We start from the raw sequence: 22,881 nt of genomic DNA, 5'->3' as shown, positions 1-22,881 counted from the left end.
CCACAGGATGGCCCCCTTGACACAGGGATCCCTGCACCAAAGAGAAAGGATATTCCCATGGCTCTAGACTTGTCTCCTTCCACCTTCCAAGAGTCAGGGAGCAGGAAAACGTTACAGAAAAGCCCAGGCTACCCCTCGTTATCAGTTCTGTCAAAAGTCCTTTACTGAAGGAATTTAATTAACAGAAAAATGTAAAAGTACCAGTTTTTTAATCGGTCCCGGGCTTCCAACTGGGCTCCCACTTCAAAGCTGATTCCTCGTCTGTTAGGTGGATGCTTTGTCATTTTCAGTCATCAATTGGGCTGCCTTTATTCTCCTGAAAAAGCCAATTAAATATTTATGAAACTTAGGCAAAGTCTGCCCAGAGTGTAGCATCACTCACTACACATAAAAGACAAACAGGCATTATTCAAAACACAAAGCCCCAGGAAACCCTATCAGCGCCCTCTTTCACTCCTGCCCTCATCCTAACACAGGTGTGCCCTCCAGTGGTTCCTCCTCCTCTATGATGCAGCATCCTGCAGTCTCTGAAACTGTGAGGGGACCCTCCTTCAACACCGCTTACCAAGGACTCATCTATAAGGGGCACCCCTCAGAACTCCAAAAAACAACTGCTCTCAGGGTTAAATTCAATCATTTGCTAATGAATTCAACAAATATCTGCTGAGAGGCTATTTCAGAAAACAGTCAAGACCAAAAGAGACACAGTTCCTGCCCTCATGAAGCCTCTAGTCTACTGAGGGAAGACAAAAATGTAGCCAGTAAACAAATAAGTGAAGTAACTGCAAGCTGTAACTACTACGAATTTAAGCACTACAAAGGAAGCAAACAAAAGCTATGACACTGATCTCTGGCCCTACTTTTAGAAGGCTAGGCAAGAAAGATTTATATCCTCTTTGATCTATTTCTATTTTCCACCTCTTCTTGAGTCCATTCTGACAATTCATATTTTCCCAAGAAATTCTTTTATTAAACCTTTGGGTATTGGGATTGGTGGTCATTTTCTATATTAGTAAAATTTATCTTTAGGGGCTAGTGGTAGTTCTGGTGGAGATGTAGCCTCTTGGGGCACTTGAGCAGGCCACCTCCACACAGCAGGCTACCCCTGACTAAATTCTCTCCCACTAAACTTTGGATCTCAACAGCCTACACTGCCTAAGTAATGCCAGAGCACTGCCAGGGCGACGTCTGCCTCATACCAGGAGCACAACCTTTGCAATGGATGAATGCAGAAAAATCCCTCATATCTGCTATGTAATACCATTACATCTTAGGAGGAATTTGCTTGCAATATATTATACGGAAAGGCAGAATGCAAAATTACACCACTTCGAGTTCGCATTAAAACTCACGTGCATTTAAAAAAAAAAAAATCAAGAAAAAAACAGGTTGTGGGTGATTGTTCTTTCCTCTTAAACAATTTCCTAAATTTATAAAAGTTTTTCACAACAAAAATTTTCCATAAGGAAAAAAATATATAATGTGAAGGATGAGCTATCCATTAAATAACCACTCCGAAGGGCTGATACTGGGGAACACACAGCAAATCAAACTAAGGCAGGAATGGCTGACAGTAGCAATTATGGAAGCTGAAACCTATTAACTGAAAAGCTATGTTAGCAGGACTGCTCCAACTATATGGACCCTAGGAAAGGGTCAGAGGTTTGACTGGCTTTACCTAACACTCTCCAGGAAAATGAGATATCAAATCAGTAGAAAAGTCTTCATTTTGGCTTGCCTAAAATACTGGGCCAAATTATGGATCTGTTTATCTCTGACATCATGCATACTAGTTAACATTCAGATTAACAGTTTGGCCTCTCAGATTATATAAAAAGGTGACGCCAAACAAGAAGAAAAGCAGAGCGGCCTTGAGCACTCACTCAGCAGCTGTTACTTGTCAGCCTCTGCAGGGAGACAGCTCTTTTATACAGGTCCCGTAAAGTAACATAATGGGGTTAAATGTTTGGCCTTGAATCCTCAGCTCCACCCCTGATTAGCTGAATGAATTTGGGTAAATTACTTAACCTCTCTGAATTTGTTTCCTCTTCAGAAAATGAGGATGGTGATAATAGTACAGTCATGTACCCTTAATGCCAGGGACACATTCAGAGGATTTCGTCATCATATAAACATCATAGAGTGTATTTACCCAAAACTAGATGGTATAGCCAACTACACACCTAGGCTCTGTGGTACTAATCTTATGGGACCACTTTTGTATGTGCGGTCTGTCATCTGCCCTTGATCTCAAAGTTGAAAAGTGATTATTCGGTGCATGACTGTACCTATCCAGGCAGAGGGTATAAGGATGAAATGAGATAATCCCTTTGAGGAGCACAGGATTGGTACAGAGTAAGGACTATATAGGTAGTGGCTATTAATACTCTATTATCACAAATGAGGAGGCTAGGCTTAAACTAATTTAGCTTAAGGTTCAAGTGCTAAGTGACAGGCCCCAAAACAAAAGCCCAGGTCTGCTTGATTTCTGGCTTTTTTTTTTTAATATTTTCTTTTTCCTTTTTCTCCCCAAAGCCCCCTGGTACATAGTTGTATATTTTTAGTTGTGGGTCCTTCTAGTTGTGGCATGTGGGATGCCGCCTCAGCATGGCCTGATGAGAGGTGCCATGTCTGTGCCCAGGATTCGAACCGGCAAAACCGTGGCCCGAGGAAGTGGAGTGAGCATACTTAACCACTTGGCCACAGGGCAGGCCCCTGCTTGATTTCTGAATTAATTCTTTTACCACCCAACCTCCCACCGAGGTACCCTAGGAGGATTTCCATGAAAATACATGAGTGTGGGAGCAAAGCAGTGAATGAATGAAGATGAGCAAATTATTCCCAATGGCTCAAGAAAACCAGTTCCTCTTGAGGGTGAATTGTCAGGTCTTCCTTACACAAACTAAAATCTGTTTTATTTTAACTCTGACCCACTTGTTTGAAGTTTCACTCTCCGGTATCACACAGAACAAGACTAAAGACTAATCTGGGGGCTGGCCGGATGGTGCAGCAGTTAAGTTCACACATTCTACTTCGGCGGCCCAGGGTGCACCGGTTTGGATCCCAGGTATGGACATGGCACCGCTTGGCAAGCCATGCTATGGCAGGCCTCCCACATATAAAGTGGAGGAAGATGGGCATGGATGTTAGCTCAGGGCCACTCTTCCTCAGCAAAAAGAGAATTGGCAGCAGATGTTAGCTCAGGGCTAATCTTCCTCAAAAAAACAAAAAGACTAATCTGGCTTTCATGTCGCATCCTCAATCTTTCCTCCACTCCTCTGGGGTGGCAGTTTGTTTTAAATTTCACATTAATTCATTCAACAAACCACTAGTGAGTACTATCAGTAAAACATTGTACCAGAAATTAGGAATAAGAAATCCAAGTCAGTCCCCCACTCCAGTCTACCCAGGAAGACAAACAGAGATACTGAGACAAGATGAACCAGCTCTAACAAAGGCCAAGGGGAGGGACACCAGGAAAATCATCTGCAAGTCTGAATTTAATTTGACAACATCTACTAACAAATAAAAAAGATTTCAAGGGGCCGGCCCCGTGGCAAAGCGGTTAAGTTCACACACTCCACTTCGGCAGCCTGGGGTTTCGCCAGTTCAGAGGCCAGGCGCGGACATGGCACCACTCATCAGCCCATGCTAAGGTGGCATCCCACATAGCACAACCAGAGGCACTCACAACTACAATATACAACTATATACTGGGGAGCTTTGGGGAGAAGAATAGAAAATTTAAAAATTAAAAAAATTTCAAGACAGGGGCTGGCCCTGTGGCCTAGTGGTTAAATTCGGCACACTCCGCTTCAGTGGCCCAGGTTCAGTTCCTAGGAGTGGACCTACACCACTCGGCGGCAGCCAAGCTGTGGCAGCGACCCACATACAAAATAGAAGAGGACTGGCAGAGATATTCACTCAGGGTGAATCTTTCTCAGCAAAGAAAAAAAAAAGTTCAAGCCAGAAGAAGGAATCAAAAAAAAAAAGATTACATAAGAAGTACATTTTTACTTCTCACATTTAGTTTTAAACACAAATTTTTCTCAAGATGCGAGATTCTGCAGCTTTTAACTTATCCATTCTTCAGGGCCTTAGCTTTTTCTTCCACAAATCTCCAGCTTCCAGAATAAGAGGAAAAGGGAATATGTTCAATAAGGACACCAAAGAAAATTAAGAGAACAAAATCTGACGCAATCTGTATTTACATAGGATTCCATTTTAAACACCTTGGCAGGACTTCAAATTACTCCTTTACATTCAAATTTCCCTACAATGGGAGCTCACTGCTACACAGGAGACAGACGGCCTAGTTTATTTCCTTAAACACAGTACTTGTAGTCAATGCCCCCATATCAATGATAATGAAAGCTTGAAATGTACACTGTGTAATGCAGTTTAAAGGGCACTTTCACAAACTGGGAGAAAATAACTGCAACACATACGACAAAGAGCTCACTTCCTTTATTAACAAAGAGTGCATGCAAACCGAGAACAAAAAGTCATACCAAGTCACTTAAAAATGGGCAAAGCGTAAGAACTGGCAGATTACCGGGGGGTGGTAATTCAAGGGTCTAAGAAGCATGTGATATTATATCCACATGACCTCACCCTAAATTAAAGGAAATGCAAATCAAAGTAACACTCTTTCATTTTTGAGATAGGCAAAAAGTTTAAAGGTAGGATACCCAGCATTTGCAGGGATGAGGAGAAAAGAGCATGCCTATACAGCTGGTAGAAGCATAAACTGGAAAAGCTTTTCTAGAGACAACTTGGCACTATTTACAAAAATGCACATGCTTGCAACCCAGCAGTCCCACTACCAGTAACTTATCCTACAGATATCCTCCAAAGTCTGTCAAATTACCTGTTTCCCCGAAAGTCTGCCAAATCACTTGTAAGGATGATCAATACAGCTTTGCAATTTCTGCAGCTAAAACGTCTGTTAAAAGAGGCCTAATTAAACGAACTATGGTTCACCTATACACTAGAATGTTGTATAGCTATTAAAAGGAATAATGGCAATCTGTAGATGCTGATATGGAGCCATCTGCAAGATACGTTGTCAAGTAAAAAAGGCATGGTGTAACCAATGTGATCTTAATAAAATAATTAATAAATAAATAAATAAAGTCACGGTATAGAGGCATGTGTATGTATGGTATTATCCTTTCAATATAAACAGAGAGACAAATATAAACAGATCTATTATAGCATACTCATAAAATTATTTCTTGGAAAGAACTAAGAAAACTGTTTTAAGTGATTCCTTTAATGAGAGGAATAGAGCAAGAAAATTTAACTTTTCATCTTCATCTTGTTAGAATTTTCTAACTTTAAGAATGTACTTTTTAAAAAAAAATTTCAGCAGGGATTATTTAGTTGGTAAGATTGTAATTTTGGATTACTTCTTTATATTTCTTCATAGTTCTTTAAAATGTTATTTAAATATACGAAAGTCCTTTCATTCTTATACTATTTTACTGGATCTTCACAACTACCAAGAAATGCAGTTAGGACTAAATGTGATGTTCCCATGGTACAGAGAGGAAACTGAGGTGCAGAGGGGCCAGCAGCTTTCAAGGTCCCCAAAGGCAGGAAACATCCCTCTTATTATCCCAGAGGCAGACAAACCACTTCTCAAAGGCCCTTCCTCTTTCCCTACCAAAGTCGTTGCTATGTTTATATTCATGCCTTTAGATATAAACATAATTTGAATACAGGAAGATTAAGCAATTGGATCCTTTACAGATGTCGTGTCAAAATCATCACACCATTATATAACAAGCAGAAATATTTAATTTTTCAGAAAGGACAAAACCTAAGACTGGCCCAGCTTGGGGGAAACTGGAACACTTGAACCACTCCCTGAGGCCCTAACCATGACCATCTTTTTATACCTCAATCTGGAAGCAAGGAACAAGCTATAGAACTGCTTTTAGGGGCCAGCCCCATGGCCAAGTGATTAAGTTCTCGCGCTCCGCTTCAGCGGCCCGGGGTTTCACTGGTTCGGATCCTGGGCGCGGACATAGCACCGCTTGTCAGGCCATGCTGAGGCAGTGTCCCATATGCCACAACTAGAAGGACCCACAACAAAAATATATAACTATGTGCCAGGGGGATTTAGGGAGAAAAAGCAGAAAAAAAACCCAAAAATGCTTATACACTTGGACTCAGTAATTTCAATCTGAAGAATACAGCCCAGGATAAAAATAAATTGTTTGGAGGCCGGCCCAGTGACACAGCGGTTAAGTTCGCACGTTCTGCTTCGGTGGCCTGGGGTTCACCGGTTCAGATCCCAGGTGCAGATCTATGCACCACTTGGCAAGCCATGCTGTAGCAGGCGTCCCACATAAAAAGTGGAGGAAGGAGGGCACGGATGTTAGCTCAGGGCCAGTCTTCTTCAGCAAAAAGAGGAGGATTGGGGGCAGATGTTAGCTCAGGGCTAATCTTCCTCAAAAAAAATAAATAAATAAAATAAAAATAAATTGTTTGTGAAAACAAGAAAAAAACAATAGCTCTTTACATACGATTCTGGGGAAACTAGATATAGTTCACATGTTTAAGAATAAGAGAGTAAGGGCCAGCCCCGTGGCCAAGTGGTTAAGTTCCCACGCTCCACTTTGGCGGCCCTGGGTTTCGCCAGTCAGGATCCTGGACGCGGACATGGCACCGCTCATCAAGCCATGCTAAGGTGGCATCCCACATGCCACAACTAGAAGGACCCACAACTAAAAATACACAACTATGTACTGGGGGGCTTTGGGGAGAAAAAGGAAAAATAAAATCTTTAAAAATAAAAAGAGGAAGAGAGTACTTAAAAGCTAACATAGTAGGACTATAGTGTAGTCCATTAGGGAAAGCTCCATTAGAGAAAAGAATGATTGACATTCAACAGATGCCTAATAAATTAAAGAATGCTACTAAGCTACTAAAATGACAAGGATGTGAACTAACCTTACAAAAGGAGAGTAGATAAAAAACACTCTTAGGCAGACTAACAAGACTTACATAAAAAACACTTATAATGATAATAATAGCAGCTAACTCTACACATATGAAGTCACGTAATCCTTACAACAACCACAGAGGTACGTGATTTATTAATACTCATAAAGATGAGAAAACAGGAGGAAACTTAGGGACAGCCTAGGACACCTATACAGTAAGGGGCTAAGGCAGGATTTGAATCTAGGCCCTGCGGCTCCAGAGTCTTAACCACTATCACATGTTTGTTTAAGAGCTGCATCTTTTGAGTCTCTTTAACTCATCAAATGAGGATTAATGGCCCCTATCTTGGTTGCCATAAGGATTAGGTGAGAAAAGATTTGCAAAGCCCCTGTTTGTCTAGCACAAAGTAGGTACTCAAAAAATGGCAGCAGAATTTTCTGAATTCATAATACATTTACAGTTAATGTTGTACTGACAAGGACCCTGGGTTTTATTTTGGGAGAGGTCAAAGAGTACTGTAGTCATAGTAACTGAAGGTCCGGCCCTCAGCAAACCTACTGTGCTCCAGGAGAAGGGACTGAAGCTTAAAGTAATAAAGAATTAAAGTGATAGATGGGTATGGAACAAGACCTTTCAACAAGTCGGCGCTGAGACAGGGTTAGGAGAAAATAAACTCTGGACACTCAAGGAAAGAATGTCAATCACCAGAGACTACAGAACAGGCTTTGGGATAACCGAATAGTGCTTACCACCAGGCTTGCATTCAACCTCCATTAAAGGCTGATGGTGCCTTTTCAACTCAGTGCAACCCCCTTTTAATTGAGGGTCACTTCAAGTGAAAGACCAGCTTAATCTTATGCCTCCTTCATTCAATAAGTATTTGAGTGCCTGCGACGTGCCAGGTGCTGGAGATAGATACTGGGAGGACAAGACACCCCCAACCATGTTCTCTAGTGGGGGAAAGTGGGCAATAAACAAGATAAACACATACACAAAGAAGATAATTTCTGGCAGGATAAGTACTGTGTGGAAAAACTCAACAAAGTAATGTGAACCGGTGACATGAGAGGACCACTTTAGATAAAGGCTGTTAGAAAGGACTCTGAGGAGCTGAGGTCTGAGCAGAGATCTAAATGACAAGAAGAAAACCACGTGAAGATCTAGGGGAAGAGAATTCTAGGCAGAAGGAAAGCCCTAGAGGAGGGTGCCTCAGGCGGGAATGAGCTCCCCATCCCCCATTGCTCTGAGTCTAGGAAGTGGAGACTCTCTCCCTGTAGCTCACGCTGCTTTCCCAGAAAAGCATAAACAACATCAGCAGGTCCAGTGACACCTAGGTCTCACAGGAGCAAGCTTCCAAGGGGACTCCGCCAAAGTTCTGTGTTGGAGGAAGGCCAAGGAGTACTTAGGGATGAGAGCACAGATAGGTTTTAGACTTAGATTCTAGTCAATCCTGGCTCCACTCATTTTTGGTGGAGTGAAAATCAAAAAAAAATCACTGAGCCTCCCTGTGTTTGCCCATCTATAAAATGGGATTAATAAGCCCTACCTCCTGGCATTGTTGCGAGGAATAAATGAGTTAATGAATGTCAAGTACTTAGCACAGTAATCACTAAATATTCAGCATCGGTGATAAAATGGTTGTGTAATAGTAGTAGCACTAGCAAAAAGGACATCAAATAGTATCCAATATACTAAAGAATATAAAGAGCACATCTTTAGTCCTAGGGAAGCGATAAATTGGTTCAAGTAGGGGCAAGAGCCCCTCCATCACCATCCTCAAGTTTCCTCAAGGACACAGAAGGAAGACTGGGTCTAAAGGAAAGACCATTTCCATTCCTTCAGGCCCTTTCTCAGGTCATGCTAAAAAGGACTGAATTAGCCTCTTTTACTTGAGGGGATAAGGAAGGAGGGAAGGAAGGGTGGGGAGTGAGGGAAAAAAGAAGGGAGGAAAGAAATAGGACAAAAAAACTCCCTTACCCTCTTCCCGGATACTTGAAATGCTTTCTCCAAGAGCCAAGCTTTTCCTTCCACAATTAAAATTCAGACAGACAGAAACAAAGTTGAGTTCACTCATTCCAAATTACTGAGAATGAGTGGGTTAAATCAGTGGATCTCTCCAGAAGCAATGGAAAGGGCCTTGTGCCCAGGCTTGGCTCCAGAATACATTTGCTGAATGACCTTTAGCACATTACTCAACCTCACTGAGCTAATCATCTTACCCTTACAAGTTCCTTCTCCTTTTTTCTCCCCATCACAGTTTAAGGCCCCAAGACTGGCCAATGTGCCAAGCTAGAAACATGGGCACCACTCTTACCTTCCACTCTCAGTCACCATTTTGTAACACCTACTTCCAGGTCTCTCCCATTGCCGAGTGGTTGCCCAATTCAGGCCCCCATCAGTTCTAATCTGATCACTGCGACAGCTCTCAACAGACCTCAAAACCTCCAGCCACACCCTTCCCAGATCCAAATCAATATTGTCTTATAAACTGACATCTTCTGAGTGCCTATTTTATGACAGACACTATTCTAAGTGCTTTATGTATACATCATCTCATTTAGTGTCTACCGTATAGATTTGTAATAAGGATTATTATTACTCCCATTTTAAAGATTTTGTTTTTCCTTTTTCTCCCCAAAGGCCACCGGTACATAGTTGTGTATTTTTTAGTTGTGGGTCCTTCTAGTTGTGGCATGTGGGATGCCACCTCAGCATGGCTTGATGAGCAGTGCCATGTCCGCGCCCAGGATTCGAACTGGCAAAACCCTGGGCTGCTGAAGCAGAGCTCACGAATTTAACCATTCGGCCTCGGGCTGGCCCCATATTCCCACTTTATAGATAAGAAAACTAAGGTTCGGTAAGTAAGCTGCCCAAATAACAAAGCCAGCAAGTATTGGGACAAGGTAATGAACCCAGGTAGTTTGACTCTGGTCAACTACTACACTGTTGCCAATCTTCCTCAATGCTACTACAGTAATATTTCTAAAACACAAATATTATCATAAGACTCCTCTGTTTAAAACAGTTCACATTATATGTCAATTATATCGCAACTGAAAAACGAAAAAGAAACAGTTCAGTAGTTCCCCTACAGAACAGAGTTCAAGCTACTTAGTGCAGCATCAAGGCCTTTGGTGGGTTAGCCATTATGACCAAACCAAACTGGGAATCTCTAAAGATGGAAGCTTAAAAGCAAGGAAGCAGGCAAGCTTAGTAGAAGGGCAGTGGCACACAACGGTTGCGAGCCAGAACTCTGGAATGAGACTGCCTGGGTTTGGACCCCAGCCCCACCATTTTCCAGAAAACCTTGCACAAGTCATTTCCTCTTGAGTCTCAGGCTGCACATCTGTTAAATGGGGATAGTACCAGTACTGACTTCAAACCTTCATACAGGTGTTGTGAAGATAAAAATTATGTAGCACAGAGCCTGGCATACAGTAAGCTCTCAAGGCTATTACTGCTATTGCAGCCAACACACCCAGACTCCTTACAGTTCCAACCTCCATACCTTTGCTCAAAGAAGCTGCTTCCTCTGCCTTGCCCTTCAGACTGGGCTCAGCCATCAGGACATCCCCGAAGGACTCTCTAGGCCAGCAGCCCACTCCAATATGCTCCCATGGCAGCCTCGCCTGCCCTTTGGACCACACCACTCAGCACTCTAAAATGAAATTGCCTATTTCTGAGCCGATCTCTCCAAAGGCAATGAACTGTTCACAGGCACCCCATCATCTAACAAGCAGTGCCCTTACATGGCTGTCAGATGCTTGTTAAATGAGATAACCTCAGCTTCCTCATAGGCAAAACGGGAATAAAAACAGGAAAGAGACCAATATCACCCCTCTCAAGGGATGTAGGGATTCAAGGAGACAATCATGTGGAGGCTCGTTGAAAAGTGCTATGCAGGGGCCGGCCCCATGGCCGAGTGGTTAAGTTCACGCGCTCTGCTTCAGTGGCCCAGGGTTTCGCCAGTTCAAATCCTGGGCGCAGACATGGCACCGCTCATCAGGCCATGCTGAGGTGGCATCCCACATGCCACAACTAGAAGGACCCACAACTAAAAATATACAGCTATGTACTAGGGGGATTTGGGGAGAAAAAGCAGAAGAAAAAAAAAGACTGGCAACAGTTGTTAGCTCAGGTGCCTGTCTTTAAAAAAAGAAAAAGCTATCCACAGATAAATGTAGGAACTGTTATTACTCCGTGGGGACAGGGGGAGGAAGGCAAAGCACAGGGAATGAGGCACCTGAAGACAGATGTGATTTCGGCCCTGGAACCTAAGAAAAACTATTCATTTTTCAGTCACAGAGAGGCTCCAGTCTGTAAGTGTTGGTAGCTCTGGAGTAGGGTTGTGTGGGATCTTTTTAGGGGAGGGAATCTTTTTTTAAACATACCTGACTAAGCTGCTCTTACAGGAGTCCTTAATTGAGGTATCACTATATCATAAAGGAAAGCAATTTGGAGGTGGAGTCATTACTCCATGGGGCCTCCAAAGACATTTTTCTGAATTATAACCCTTATTCTTTAAATATTAACTTTTATTCCTGGCTTTGATTATTAATACTAGCCGTGGCTAACATTTACTGAGTCTTCACCATAGCCTAAATCCTTGACAAATATCTCATTCCCAACAATGCAGAGAAGTAGGCGATATTATCCCATGTTACAGAGGAGGGAAAGGAGGCTTAGAACAAGTAACTTGCTATGGTCACCCAGGTAGGGGGAAGAGCTGGGATTTGAGAAGCAAGATCTCCTCCAAAACCCACTACTATACTTACACTGCTTTTAAAAATAAGGCCTTTGAGGGGCTGGCCCGGTGACAGAACAGTTAAGTGAGCACATTCCGCTTCGGAGGCCCAGGGTTCGCCAGTTCGGATCCTGGGTGCGGACATGGCACCGCTTGGCAAGCCATGCTGTGGCAGCCGTCCCACATATAAAGTACAGGAAGATGGGCATGGATGTTAGCTCAGGGCCCGTCTTCCTCAGCAAAAAGAGGAGGATGGGCAGTAGTTAGCTCAGGGCTAATCTTCCTCAAAAAAAAAAAGGCCTCTGGGTATCTGAACACTAATAATATTAAGGGGTTACTGTTAAACTGTTATGTTTGAAGATGAGAAAAGAAATTTAAGTGTCTTTTTCTCTTACAGACACTACTCATGCAGTTAAACATGAAATACAAACTAACAAATACGGTCCATGAGGTGATTTTACAAACATTTTGTGAGAGGAATAAAACAAAATAATGGTAACACACTCAACTCTTCACAATTCACCAAGTTTTGATAACCTTACAAATTAGGTTTTCTTATTCTCATTTTACAGATTAGGAAATGGAGGGAAAGCTAACATTTACCAATACTTTCAATGATCAATGTGAAGTAGTTACGATGATACTGGAGTGAGGAAACAGAGGTCCAGATAGGTTAAGTAACTTGCCATGCTGGAAGTCTGCCTCCAGTGTCCATGCCACAGTTAGCGGCCCAAGAGGTTTAAGCCACATGCCCAAGTTACGTATAGTCCCAAGAGAGTGGCAGATGCTGGAACTCAAACATGGGCATTCTGCCTCCAAATCCTGGTCCTTATCACCACGTGTCATGAAGCCTGGATGACATGCAGCCTCTTTAACTATCTAGCATTTCTGAATTATAGGTACATAATTCTCATACAGGTAACAACATGACCAATTTCTTATTCATCAAAGCACACTGGACAGCATTCATCACTCCATGGGACCAAGGGTCAGTCAAGCAGCCCAAACCAGCCATGCTCAGGAGCCTCAAGAAAGGGAGAAGGCAGCCTGAGCTGAAAGAGTTGGGCTTCTACACTTAAGGGATGTTTGCACGGTCAGGAACAGAACCTGGGGTGAAGTGGCAAGATGACCTCTCGGGGGAAAAGTAAGGCAGCTGTACAGAGGAGGATGTAAGAGCACTGGGATTGCAGGCAAAGAAACCTAGACTCCATCAGCCAAATGATCTCGCACAAGTTACTTAATCTCAGCCTCCTCATCTATCAGATGAGGCTAACAGGTAAATTGTAAACATTCAATAAGATCCAGTACAGTGCTCCAAAAAATGCTACCTAACTTATTATTACTGTAAAATGCCCACGTTTCCAAACCAGGTTTCCACAACCTAGAAATCCCAACACCTGTGCACCTGTAGAAGCAAGGAAGGCAGGTCAATCTACCTAGCCATCGATCCTTTCCATGTCGGAAACAGAACTCTTGAAAATCAGGTCTCTACCAGGACAAAGAGAGCCCAAATACTCATCTAAGATGCCGGGAGCCAGCCTGTAAAATCCTAGGATCATGTTCCTGACATGAGATAATCTCTCATTGAATAAAACCATGGTTTTAAATCCTTTCCCAGGACCCTCCTCTCCCTCCTTCCCCAAAGTCCAGTGATTCAGACACCTCCCCCCTTCATACAACTGCTCTACATCTGCTTGGTGAGTCATACCAGGCTTCTAAAATTTTATGGGATTTCTGCAAGCTCATTACTTCCATTATTTGGCCAAAGAAAGCAAAGGAGAGCTGGATGCCTAGCCCAAGATCTAGCAAAGCTGTCACAGCATCATTACAAACCGAGGTTTCAATTTTCAATAGGTTACCACAAGATTAGTCAGTCAACAACCTGTAAGCGACAGTTGCTGAGAAAGAGGAATAACATAGAGACCCTCCCTTTCTCCAAACTTACAATCTAACCACAGAGGCTCTAACTAAACACACATTTTGGTTTAAAGAATGCTTATCAAGAAAAACGCAGGGGCCAGCCCTGTGGTCAAGTTCACACCTCTGCTTCGGTGGCCCAGGGTTTCACAGGTTCGGATCCTGGGCACGAACCTAGCACCGCTCATCAAGCCAGGCTGAGGCGGCATCCCACATGCCACAGCCAGAAGGACCAACAACTAAAAACATATACAACTATGTATCGGGGGGCTTTGGGGAAAAGGAAAAATATCTTTAAAAAAAAAAAAAAGGGGCCGGCACGGTGGCGCAGTGGTTAACTGCACACGTTCCGCTTCTCGACGGCCCCAGGTTCACCGGTTCGGATCCTGGGTGCGGACATGGCACCGCTTGGCATGCCATGCTGTGGCAGGTGTCCCACATATAAAGTACAGGAAGATGGGCATGGATGTTAGCTCAGGGCCAGTCTTCCTCAGCAAAAAGAGGAGGATTGGCAGTAGTTAGCTCAGGGCTAATCTTCCTCAAAAAAGAAAAAGAAAGAAAAAGAAAAATGTAAACGTCCCCCCATTACTTCCCAGAAAGATGAAGAAGAGAGGTTAGGAGGTTACACACATCTTTGAGCCCTGATTTCCACACAACTTCAGTAACTGTTTTTGAGAATAATCAGGTGTTCTCAAAGAACTGTTAGCTTTACTCATTAATGAAGTTATTTGAAATCTAGATTTATCATTGTCCTTAGCAATTTCTTGTCTGGGGTTTTGTGAATGAGTGTGTTCCTAAGAAGAAGAGCACTTGGAAGTAATCTTTAATGGCGTTTGACTTAGGATACCTTTTCAAGTTTCAGATAGGGACTTTCAGCACCTTTAAAATCCAGGAAGCACCAGGTAGCTGATTCCCCAAAGACATGGGAGACCTTGGGAAACGAGGGCTAAAAGCATTACATCTCACCTTCCCCAAACTCCAGCCAAAGGCAAACTACCTGCTTAACTTTTAAATTTCATTTTACCTAACGCTACTAATTCAAAGCAAAAAAGAAAGCTGGGGGGCCTGCCTGGTGGTGCAGCGGTTAAGTTCATGTGCTCTTCTTTGGTGGCCCAGGGTTCGCCAGTTTGGATCCCAGGCACAGACCTATGCAGTGCTTATCAAGTCATGCTGTGGCAGGCGTCCCATATATAAAGTAGAGGAAGATGAGCACAGATGTTAGTTCAGGGCCACTATTCCTCAGCAAAAAGAGGACTGGTGGCGGATGTTAACTCAGGACTAATCTTCTTCTTCAAAAAAAAAAAAGAAAGCAGGGTTGGGGGGAGGGGAAAACACTTTTTAGATATACACCAGATAAGAGAACTTACAAATAAACATAGGCGTATGTAAACTACAGACTCCCTCTTAGCGATTCAGGGAAGTAGCTGACATTGAATGGAGAATTCAAGGAAGACTTTTTTGAGATGTTTAGGCAGTTTTGAATGAAATAAAGCATAGAACTGGCAGACGACATGGAGGGAGAAGAATGCTGAAGTTGGGTGTGAGGACAAACTGGCTGCCTCGGCTAGAAAAGAGGCAGTGGCAGAAGTGACTCGGACAGGGAAATGACTGGCAGCCTGCCCAAGAGAGCACATGAAAGAAATCAGATCTGCTACAACAAGCTCCCACAGACACTGGGTTTCTGAGCAAGGCAGTGACAAAGACTCAGAGCAGAGGAGACCTTGGAGATAATAAGCCCCTCATTTGACAAATGGGGAGTATGAGGCCCAGTGGCATTAAGTGACTTGCCTGAGGTCTGTCTCACAGTGAGTGGAAGGGCTGGGACTAGAGCCAAATCCAGATCAAATCCGTTACCGAAGAGGATCTGACATTCATGGGGGGGAGGGGGGGGGACTGGGACACAAAATATTCTAGTCAGTCAGGTTTGTCCTGATTAGGACCCAGAATAGGATCAGGCTGGAAAAAGGCCATGACAGGTGACAGCCAGGGAAACAGGCACAGATGACCTAAGACATTTAGAAAAGAAAAACCCACTAAGACTCAGAAATAGATTAGAGATGTCAGTACAAAAGGAGAGAGAGCATCATAAGCCATGATCCCCATCAAAGAATGTTATCTTCCTACCAGCATTTGCCTTTGTGAAGCTTCCATACAGAGATAAGCCTGCAGTTTCCATTCAAGACCCAGGCACCTGCCTTTCCCAGGTCCACTTCCAGAACCTAAAAAACCAAGAAGGACTCCTTGAAAATTCCAACACCTGTGACCTTGCTGACTTTGGGTATCTGAGACTCCATACTCATGGCAGGATGACAGGTGAGGAACCAGAGGGACAAATTGGCTGATTACTATATTGGCTATATGGTGTTTACTAGAATGATTCTATGTCAAGAATTACATTCAGGGCCGGCCCTGTGGCCAAGTGGTTAAGTTTGTGCACTCCACTTCGGCAGCCCAGGGTTTCGCCAGTCAGGATCCTGGGCACAGACAAGGCACCACTCATCAGGCCATGCTGAGGTGGCATCCCACATGCCACAACGAGAAGGACCCACAACTAAAAATATACAGCTATGTACTGGGGGGCTTTGGGGAGAAAAAAGAAAAATAAAATCTTTTTTAAAAAAACAAAAAATGACAAAATAAAAATAAATAAAAAAAAGAATTACATTCATATTTAAGCACTTAAATTTGACAAAATACATAGAAATCAAACTCTTAGACAAGTTTTAGCCATGGTTTTAAAAGATAAATGCTAGAATAACTGTAATTGAGCATAAATAATAGTCCTCAGAAGGGGACCATGACCTTATACAAACTTTAAGGGATGTGTCTGGGTAAAGAGAAAATGGAAAATAACACCCCAGCATAAGGCTAACCACCACCTTCCTATTTTCACAAAGGAATCTTCGGCTTCGGGTATAGAACTTCACTACTCAAAGTGTAATTCAGTAGCATTACCATCACCTGGGAATTAGAATGCAGATACTCAGGCCCTCCCAAACCTACTGGATCAGAATCAGCATTTTAGCAAGACACACTCCTCCCTCCCCAGCTGACTCAGACGTACATTCAAGAGATGCACTGGTGTACAATACTTTTAAGGGTGCATTGTACATAGCAGTACACAGATAAAGGACCAAACAAGCAAAGAAAGAGACAAAGTACCTCTTCACTTTCCGCATACCATATTTTATTAGGTACTGCTCAGACAGACCTTTAATGTTTTTTAATGAACTTGGTACTTACTAATGACTATATGATCTAAATGTGGGATCTATTTCACTTCCTGAAATAACACAACTTAGCTCCAGCGCTTTCATGTACATGAAATATAAAACAGCTTAGCTGTTTGAAAATACAATAATGGATAATTTTATTCAAGTTCTAACACTGAGTTCAGAGCACTTCTCCACAAGCCCCATTAATTCCTACAGGTTCCTGGGAGTATCATTAAATCCCCTGCATCCCTAAGAAGCAGGTGCTTGGCAAACATCCAATCTCCAAATGAGATTCAAAAGGACATGGTTCTGAAAATGCAGTATTTTCCTGCCTTATCCTGCCAGTGTAGCTTCTCAAGGCCAAACTCCCTCTCGGACTGAGGCCTCATACAGCTGCGCACTCAAGTACTTCCCAAATGGGAGAAAGGTCAGGGGTGTCATTATCCCATAAGCACTTGGGATTCCAGCTGTGGGGAAATTAATCTGGTTGGGGTTCAGGCTGAGAAGCCCCGAGTAAGACCAGGAAAGGCAAAGGGAAACACAAAACAAAGAACCTACTGAGAGGCTCTTAAGAGACAAGAGGTCTGAGATATTTGCAGATTTTAAGATAGGGGTTGAGAACAAGGGTTGGCCCATATGTGAGAGGATGATGGCGAGAAAAAAGTACTCATACCCGACCCGCACCTCAGGGACAAGAACAAAAAGAGTGACCAAGAGATTTCTCCAAATAACCTCTTTTCTTGATAAAAGGAAGGAAGAAAGCCAATGTAGGGAGGAAGCTTATGAGCTGGAAGCAACACTAGAAGAATCTCTTGAGGGTTTTTCCCCCAACACAGGGAAATAAAGCAAAGGAGAAAACAGTATCCATCTAAGAAGAATCTCATAGGAAGGAAACCACCAGGAGGATCAAGAGTCCTGTGAATAACCAAAGAAATGCGAGGGGATTCCTTTCCAATTTAAATCCAGCTCCGGGGAGGTTGGGCAGTCCTGGACTTGAGGCCACCTCCAGCTCAGGGGGAAGAAAGGGGAAAATCTCTACAGCCACTAGGTAAGCAGAGCAGTGTCCAAGGGGAATGAGAAACCCAAAAAATGCCCGGGGTTAGGGCAAGCCTAGAGAGAAGAGCTCCTGTTAGCAGAAAGCTGAATGATAAAAGATAAAGTAAACATGAAAGACAACACACAGGCCTCCTTTTAGGAGGAGGGGGAATCCTCCCCTTGGGGGAGGGGAATTCAGGAGGTGCGACTATAGGAAGTCTGCTCAAAAAAAAGGCCACAGAGGCAGAGAAAGTGGCGTGTTGAAGACAGATACGCATTCACCCGAGGAAGGAAGAGGAAATGGGTGCGCTGACCAGACAGGGACAGCATCTAAAGGAAAACGTGGTTCCAAACAGGGAAGGAAACTGAGCAGAGAAAATGTCTTGGATGGGAAAAACGCTAAAAACCACCACCAAGCACTGCCTGGGAATGAGAAGACTCAGAAAAAAGGTGTACCCTCCCAGATTTAAGAAGCATCAGGAATGTGGCTGCACCCCAAGAACTGTGTAACCAAAGGCGTGCATTTCGTACATTCTGGGGGCAGAGGAAACAAATACACTTTCAGATACGAAAATGAGTCTCCCCCAGAAAACAGGATAATTCGATTTGGAAAACTCAGGAAAAAGGGTGCAAACTCAAGAATAGAGTGACTGAAAAAGGCAGGGAATTCCCTTATTTGTCTAACTGCAAATACGTACCCCTAAACTTCAGGAACTGGATCTCATTTTCGGCAGACTCTGGAAATGAGGTGCATGCCCTGATTTGAATAGTTGGGGAAAGGAAGTGGCCCCTAAATTTAAGAAATTCTGGAAAGCATGTGGCCAGATTTGGGGCCTGGTAAAGAGGAGTCTTCCTTGGATTTGTGGGAATATAAGTATGCCAAAACTTTGGTCATTGGACCCCAGATTTGAGAGACTTGTTAACGGGGCAAACCCCCAAATTTGAAAAGGAGTGCTTACTTAGATTGGAAGCTCGAACAAGGGAGTACCCTCCCAGTTTGGGAGGGGGCTTGGGAAATGGGATACATCCCCAGTTTGGAGGCCTTTGGAAAGTGAGATAAAAACCCAGGGCTGGAGCTTAAGAAAGGGGGTGCACCACTTACATTTTCAAAACTACAGAGAAAAGGGACACTCCCATAGTCGGGGGCTCGAGAAAGGGGTGTGCTCCCCAGAATAGGATAAGAGTCAATAAAAGAAAACGCGTTCCCAAAGCACAAGGCAACACAGGGCCTGGTGGTGGAGCTCTTGGGGGCCACACGGCTCAGGCTCCGGCCCTAGCGCTTACCCCCCACCCCCAACACGGCCCGCTCCGCGCCCGGGGCCCGCACCCCGCGGCCCAGCCCCCTCGGGCGGCGCTGATTGGCCGCGGCCGCCGTCACTCCCGCAGGCAGCCCTGGGGATTGGGCGCCGCTAGCACGCCCGCCACGCTCTCAACAGCGGTCCCCGGGCCTCCCTCCCGGCTGGGCGAGCGAGGCCAAGCGGGGAGCGGGGCCAGGCAGGGGACCGAAGCAGCGGCAGCGTCCGTCACGGTCCCCGCCCGCACGGCGCGCGCACGGCGCGGGCCCGGCCGGACCCGGCCCCGGCCAGCCGGCTTCGCCTCGCCGCGCCTCGCCGCGAGCTCACCTCACAGCCCCGCTCCGGCTGCGCCGCTCCAGGACCAACCGACAGAAGGACTCTGCGTGCTGCGCACCACGTGACCCCCGGGACGCGCCCAGCGTATCCCCCGCCCCCCACACACACACGCACCATCGCCACCACCGAGTGACGCAGCGCCCCAGCTGCCCCGCCCCCGGCCCCGCCCCGCCCCGCCCGATCGCTGTGGCGGCGGCTCAGGCGGGCCACGCCCACTGCCCTGACGCGCGGGAACCTGGCCGGCGCTCTGGTCTGGAGCACGAAGTCCTCGCTCACCGCTAACCGCTGTGATCACACGAAGCCCAGGACTGGACCTGGTAATTTTGCCTCCTAAATGCATCTCGAAGCCTCCCACTTCTCTCCATCCCACTGCCAACACTCTAGGCCATCATCACCTCTCTCCTAGGTGATGGTGGTCCCCTCCACCCCCATTAGCCTTTCCCCTTGCAATACATTCTTCACACACACATAGTGGGAGCTTTTCAAAACGCAGATATAATCACAGCTATCCCCCGCTCAAGGTCTGTTTCCCACTGTTCTTAGGATTAAGATCTAAATCTTCACTGTAGCATATCTACCAGGCTCTTCAAAGTCTGGACATAACCCGCCTTTCTCATGCTCTGACACATCCAACTTCCCCACATTCTCAGCCTCTTTTGTTTTTTTTTTAAAGATTTTATTTTTTCCTTTTTCTCCCCAAAGCCCCCCGGTACATAGTTGTGTATTCTTCGTCGTGGGTTCTTCTAGTTGTGGCATGTGGGACGCTGCCTCAGCGTGGTCTGATGAGCAGTGCCATGTCCGCGCCCAGGATTCGAACCAACGAAACACTGGGCCACCTGCAGTGGAGCGCGCGAACTTAACCACTCGGCCACGGGGCCAGCCCCTATTCTCAGCCTCTTTTAAATCCTCAGACAAGGCGGTTTCCTTCCCTCCTCAGGATCTTTGCCCTAATCCCTCCTCCACTTTGCCTCTTTAACTCCTAGGAAAGGATTCCAATTGCAGGTGTGGAGAGGAGCTGTATTTTGCCTCTGGAGACCAAGGTCGGAGTTGTGCCTACCCCAGGAGGGTCTGAGATGTTTTCCCAATGGGACCTGGAAAGTCCCAAGGAGAAATGCTAAACATTTGTTATGTATGAGGGCAATAATGACTTTATTTTACACTGGAAAGACAGAGCACTTCTTAAAAGACTACACTTCTTAAAATGTAAATCTAATCATGTCACTGTCCTGCTTAAAACAACCAATCAATTTCTCTATCTGCATCTTCCACCTTTCTCATCCTCTGACCACACCGACTTTCTGTTAGTTTCTGTGGCTCTTTCCAGCTACTCAGCCATTGAATAGGCTGTTGCTTTTTGCAAAGCTGACTCTTCAAACTGCGGATCTGAGTTTGTCATCTCCTCAGTGAGATCCTCTTTGACTACATTATGTAGAAGTGCTCCCCTCCATCACACGCCTCCCTCATGGCAATTATTCTCTACCTTATCACAGTTCTTTTTCAACAGAGCACTTAACATACTTTGTAATTATTTCATTTGTTTGTTCTCTAGTTTGTATTTGTCTTTTTCTCAAATTAGAGTTAGGGACTATCTTGTATACAATGAATTGTGAAAATCTGACAAATAGTAGATGCCCAATGCGTATCCATGGAAGGGATGAAAGGACAGCAAGCGATATTGAAAAAAATTAGTAGATTCTTCTTTATGACATGAGTTCACGGGAGAGGTGCTTTTCGAATCAGGGCTGGAGACTGAAGAGAATGTTTCCTCAGCTGAAACAGTCAGGGCAGAGAGCAGTGCTTAGGAAGAGGTTCTGTGAAAGCAGGGACAAAATCTTCAGCTGTGCTCATTTTGGCGGCACATATACAAAAATTGCAATGATACAGAAAAGATTAGTGTGGCCCCTGCCCAAGGATAACATGCAAATTAGTGAAGCATTCCATATTTAAAAAAAAAAACTTCAGGAATTTGAGGACTAGAACCATGTGCATGAACTCAGCAAAGTGCTCAAATACAGGAAGAAAGGACCTTCCCAGGATCCTCTGGATTTATGTTTATTAACATGAAATTGCTCAAATGTTAGTGGCTGTTGTAGCATATAGATACTTTTTTTGCCCCACAACCACAGTAATGCCAAGAATCCCAGACTCCATAGCCCCATGTAAATATAACATGTTTCTTCACCTATTCAACCTGTATGTATTGAGATGCGGGGTTGAGCTGGGCACCAAAAACACAGAGCAGAATGAGATTTAGGCCCTGCTCTCAAGGAAGTCACAGCCTGGTACAGAATCGTCACAATTTGTAGGTTAAAATTCTTTTTGTCTGTTGCAAGTATAAGCACTGAAATTGTTGTAAGTACAAGCAAAAGAGGAAGATATTACAAGGATATTGGGAGCCCAGAGCATGACAGGAGGTCAGGCTTGGAAAACAAGCAGGCACAAGAGCAGCTCCACCAAGAAGCAGCAGCTGCTGCTGCCAGCAGCACTACACGCCACAGCTGGGATTCAATCCTAACATCCCTTTGTCTTTGAGTCACTCACTCAAGAGGCAAAATCTTGGCCAGGAGCTGCTGTTAATTGGTCAATCTCAGGTCACGTGGATTAGTCTAGCCTGCCAGGGAAAGAAGACAGGAACAATCTGACCCTAAGGATATTCTCCCAAATAGGAAGAGAGAGGAGGACTGATACTGGCCAGACAAAAATAATTTGATACAGATATGAATAAAATACCCCAGGAGTTAAGCTCTTCCTGATTTAAAAACCTGCAGGAACCTGGCTTGCCAACTTTTGAACTGGACATTCACTGGCTGCTAGCCACAGACCTCCAGTTTGCAAAATTCTGCTCTATAGCCCAAGTCTTACAACTGCCTCTTTAGCAGCATCTACCCTTCTGCCTTAAGATCCTCCCAGCATCTCACTAGTAGTTGATGTCAACCTCCCAATCCTTTCTTAGGTAGAACTTTTCCTTGTACAAGATAGGCATTCAACTAATAGTTGTGATTGAGTGAAGGAGTGAAAGAATAAATGTATAGCGCCCTCAACTCCAGAGAGTAGAATCTCTACTGCTAAGTATCCAACCATTTCAGAACTGTGGTCCCAGCCCACAAGATGACAGCTTCACAATGAAACCCTACATACACACAAGGTATACAGTAGCCCAAGAGGCATTCAATACCTGCATGGAAGAATCCTTTCTCTCTCTCCACTTTTCTTCAACTGTAAAACGGGATGCTATCCACCCTCACTCAAGGAATTGTCACATTTACGCTAAATAACATGAGAAAATGTATTGTAAACTGCAAAATTCTATATAAATGATTTTCTGATTGCTTTCTTATTAGGGATTCATTGTCTAGAATTCAAAACGTCCCTAGTTAAAGAGGAG

General features: G+C 44.4%; 1 protein-coding gene and 1 non-coding gene across 4 annotated transcripts in view; one reads left to right on the top strand and one right to left on the bottom strand.

The window, feature by feature from the left end:
* PHF20 (PHD finger protein 20) overlaps nucleotides 1–19,681 on the bottom strand; it is a 143,736-nt gene extending 124,055 nt beyond the window's left edge. For 2 of the 3 annotated variants that reach the window (XM_070588207.1, XM_070588210.1), the window contains exons 1-2: nucleotides 19,488–19,681; nucleotides 202–316 (exon numbers count right to left, since the gene is read on the bottom strand). In XM_070588207.1, coding sequence (XP_070444308.1) covers nucleotides 202–284 — 83 coding nt within the window. In that variant the 5' untranslated portion in view covers nucleotides 285–316; nucleotides 19,488–19,681. Of the gene's footprint in view, nucleotides 1–201; nucleotides 317–15,739; nucleotides 15,835–19,487 lie in introns of all 3 variants that reach the window. The other variant, XM_070588208.1, reaches the window with a different exon arrangement.
* A 1,655-nt stretch (nucleotides 19,682–21,336) lies between these two features.
* On the top strand, nucleotides 21,337–21,443 carry LOC139078350 (U6 spliceosomal RNA). The gene has a single exon (XR_011531287.1). It is a non-coding gene; the product is annotated as a U6 spliceosomal RNA (small nuclear RNA).
* Nucleotides 21,444–22,881: the final 1,438 nt, after the last annotated feature.

Source organism: Equus przewalskii, chromosome 21 (genome assembly GCF_037783145.1).
Source record: "Equus przewalskii isolate Varuska chromosome 21, EquPr2, whole genome shotgun sequence".
Lineage (NCBI taxonomy): Eukaryota > Metazoa > Chordata > Mammalia > Perissodactyla > Equidae > Equus > Equus przewalskii.
Note: the sequence above shows the minus strand (reverse complement) of the source record. Positions and strands in the feature narration are given on the sequence as shown.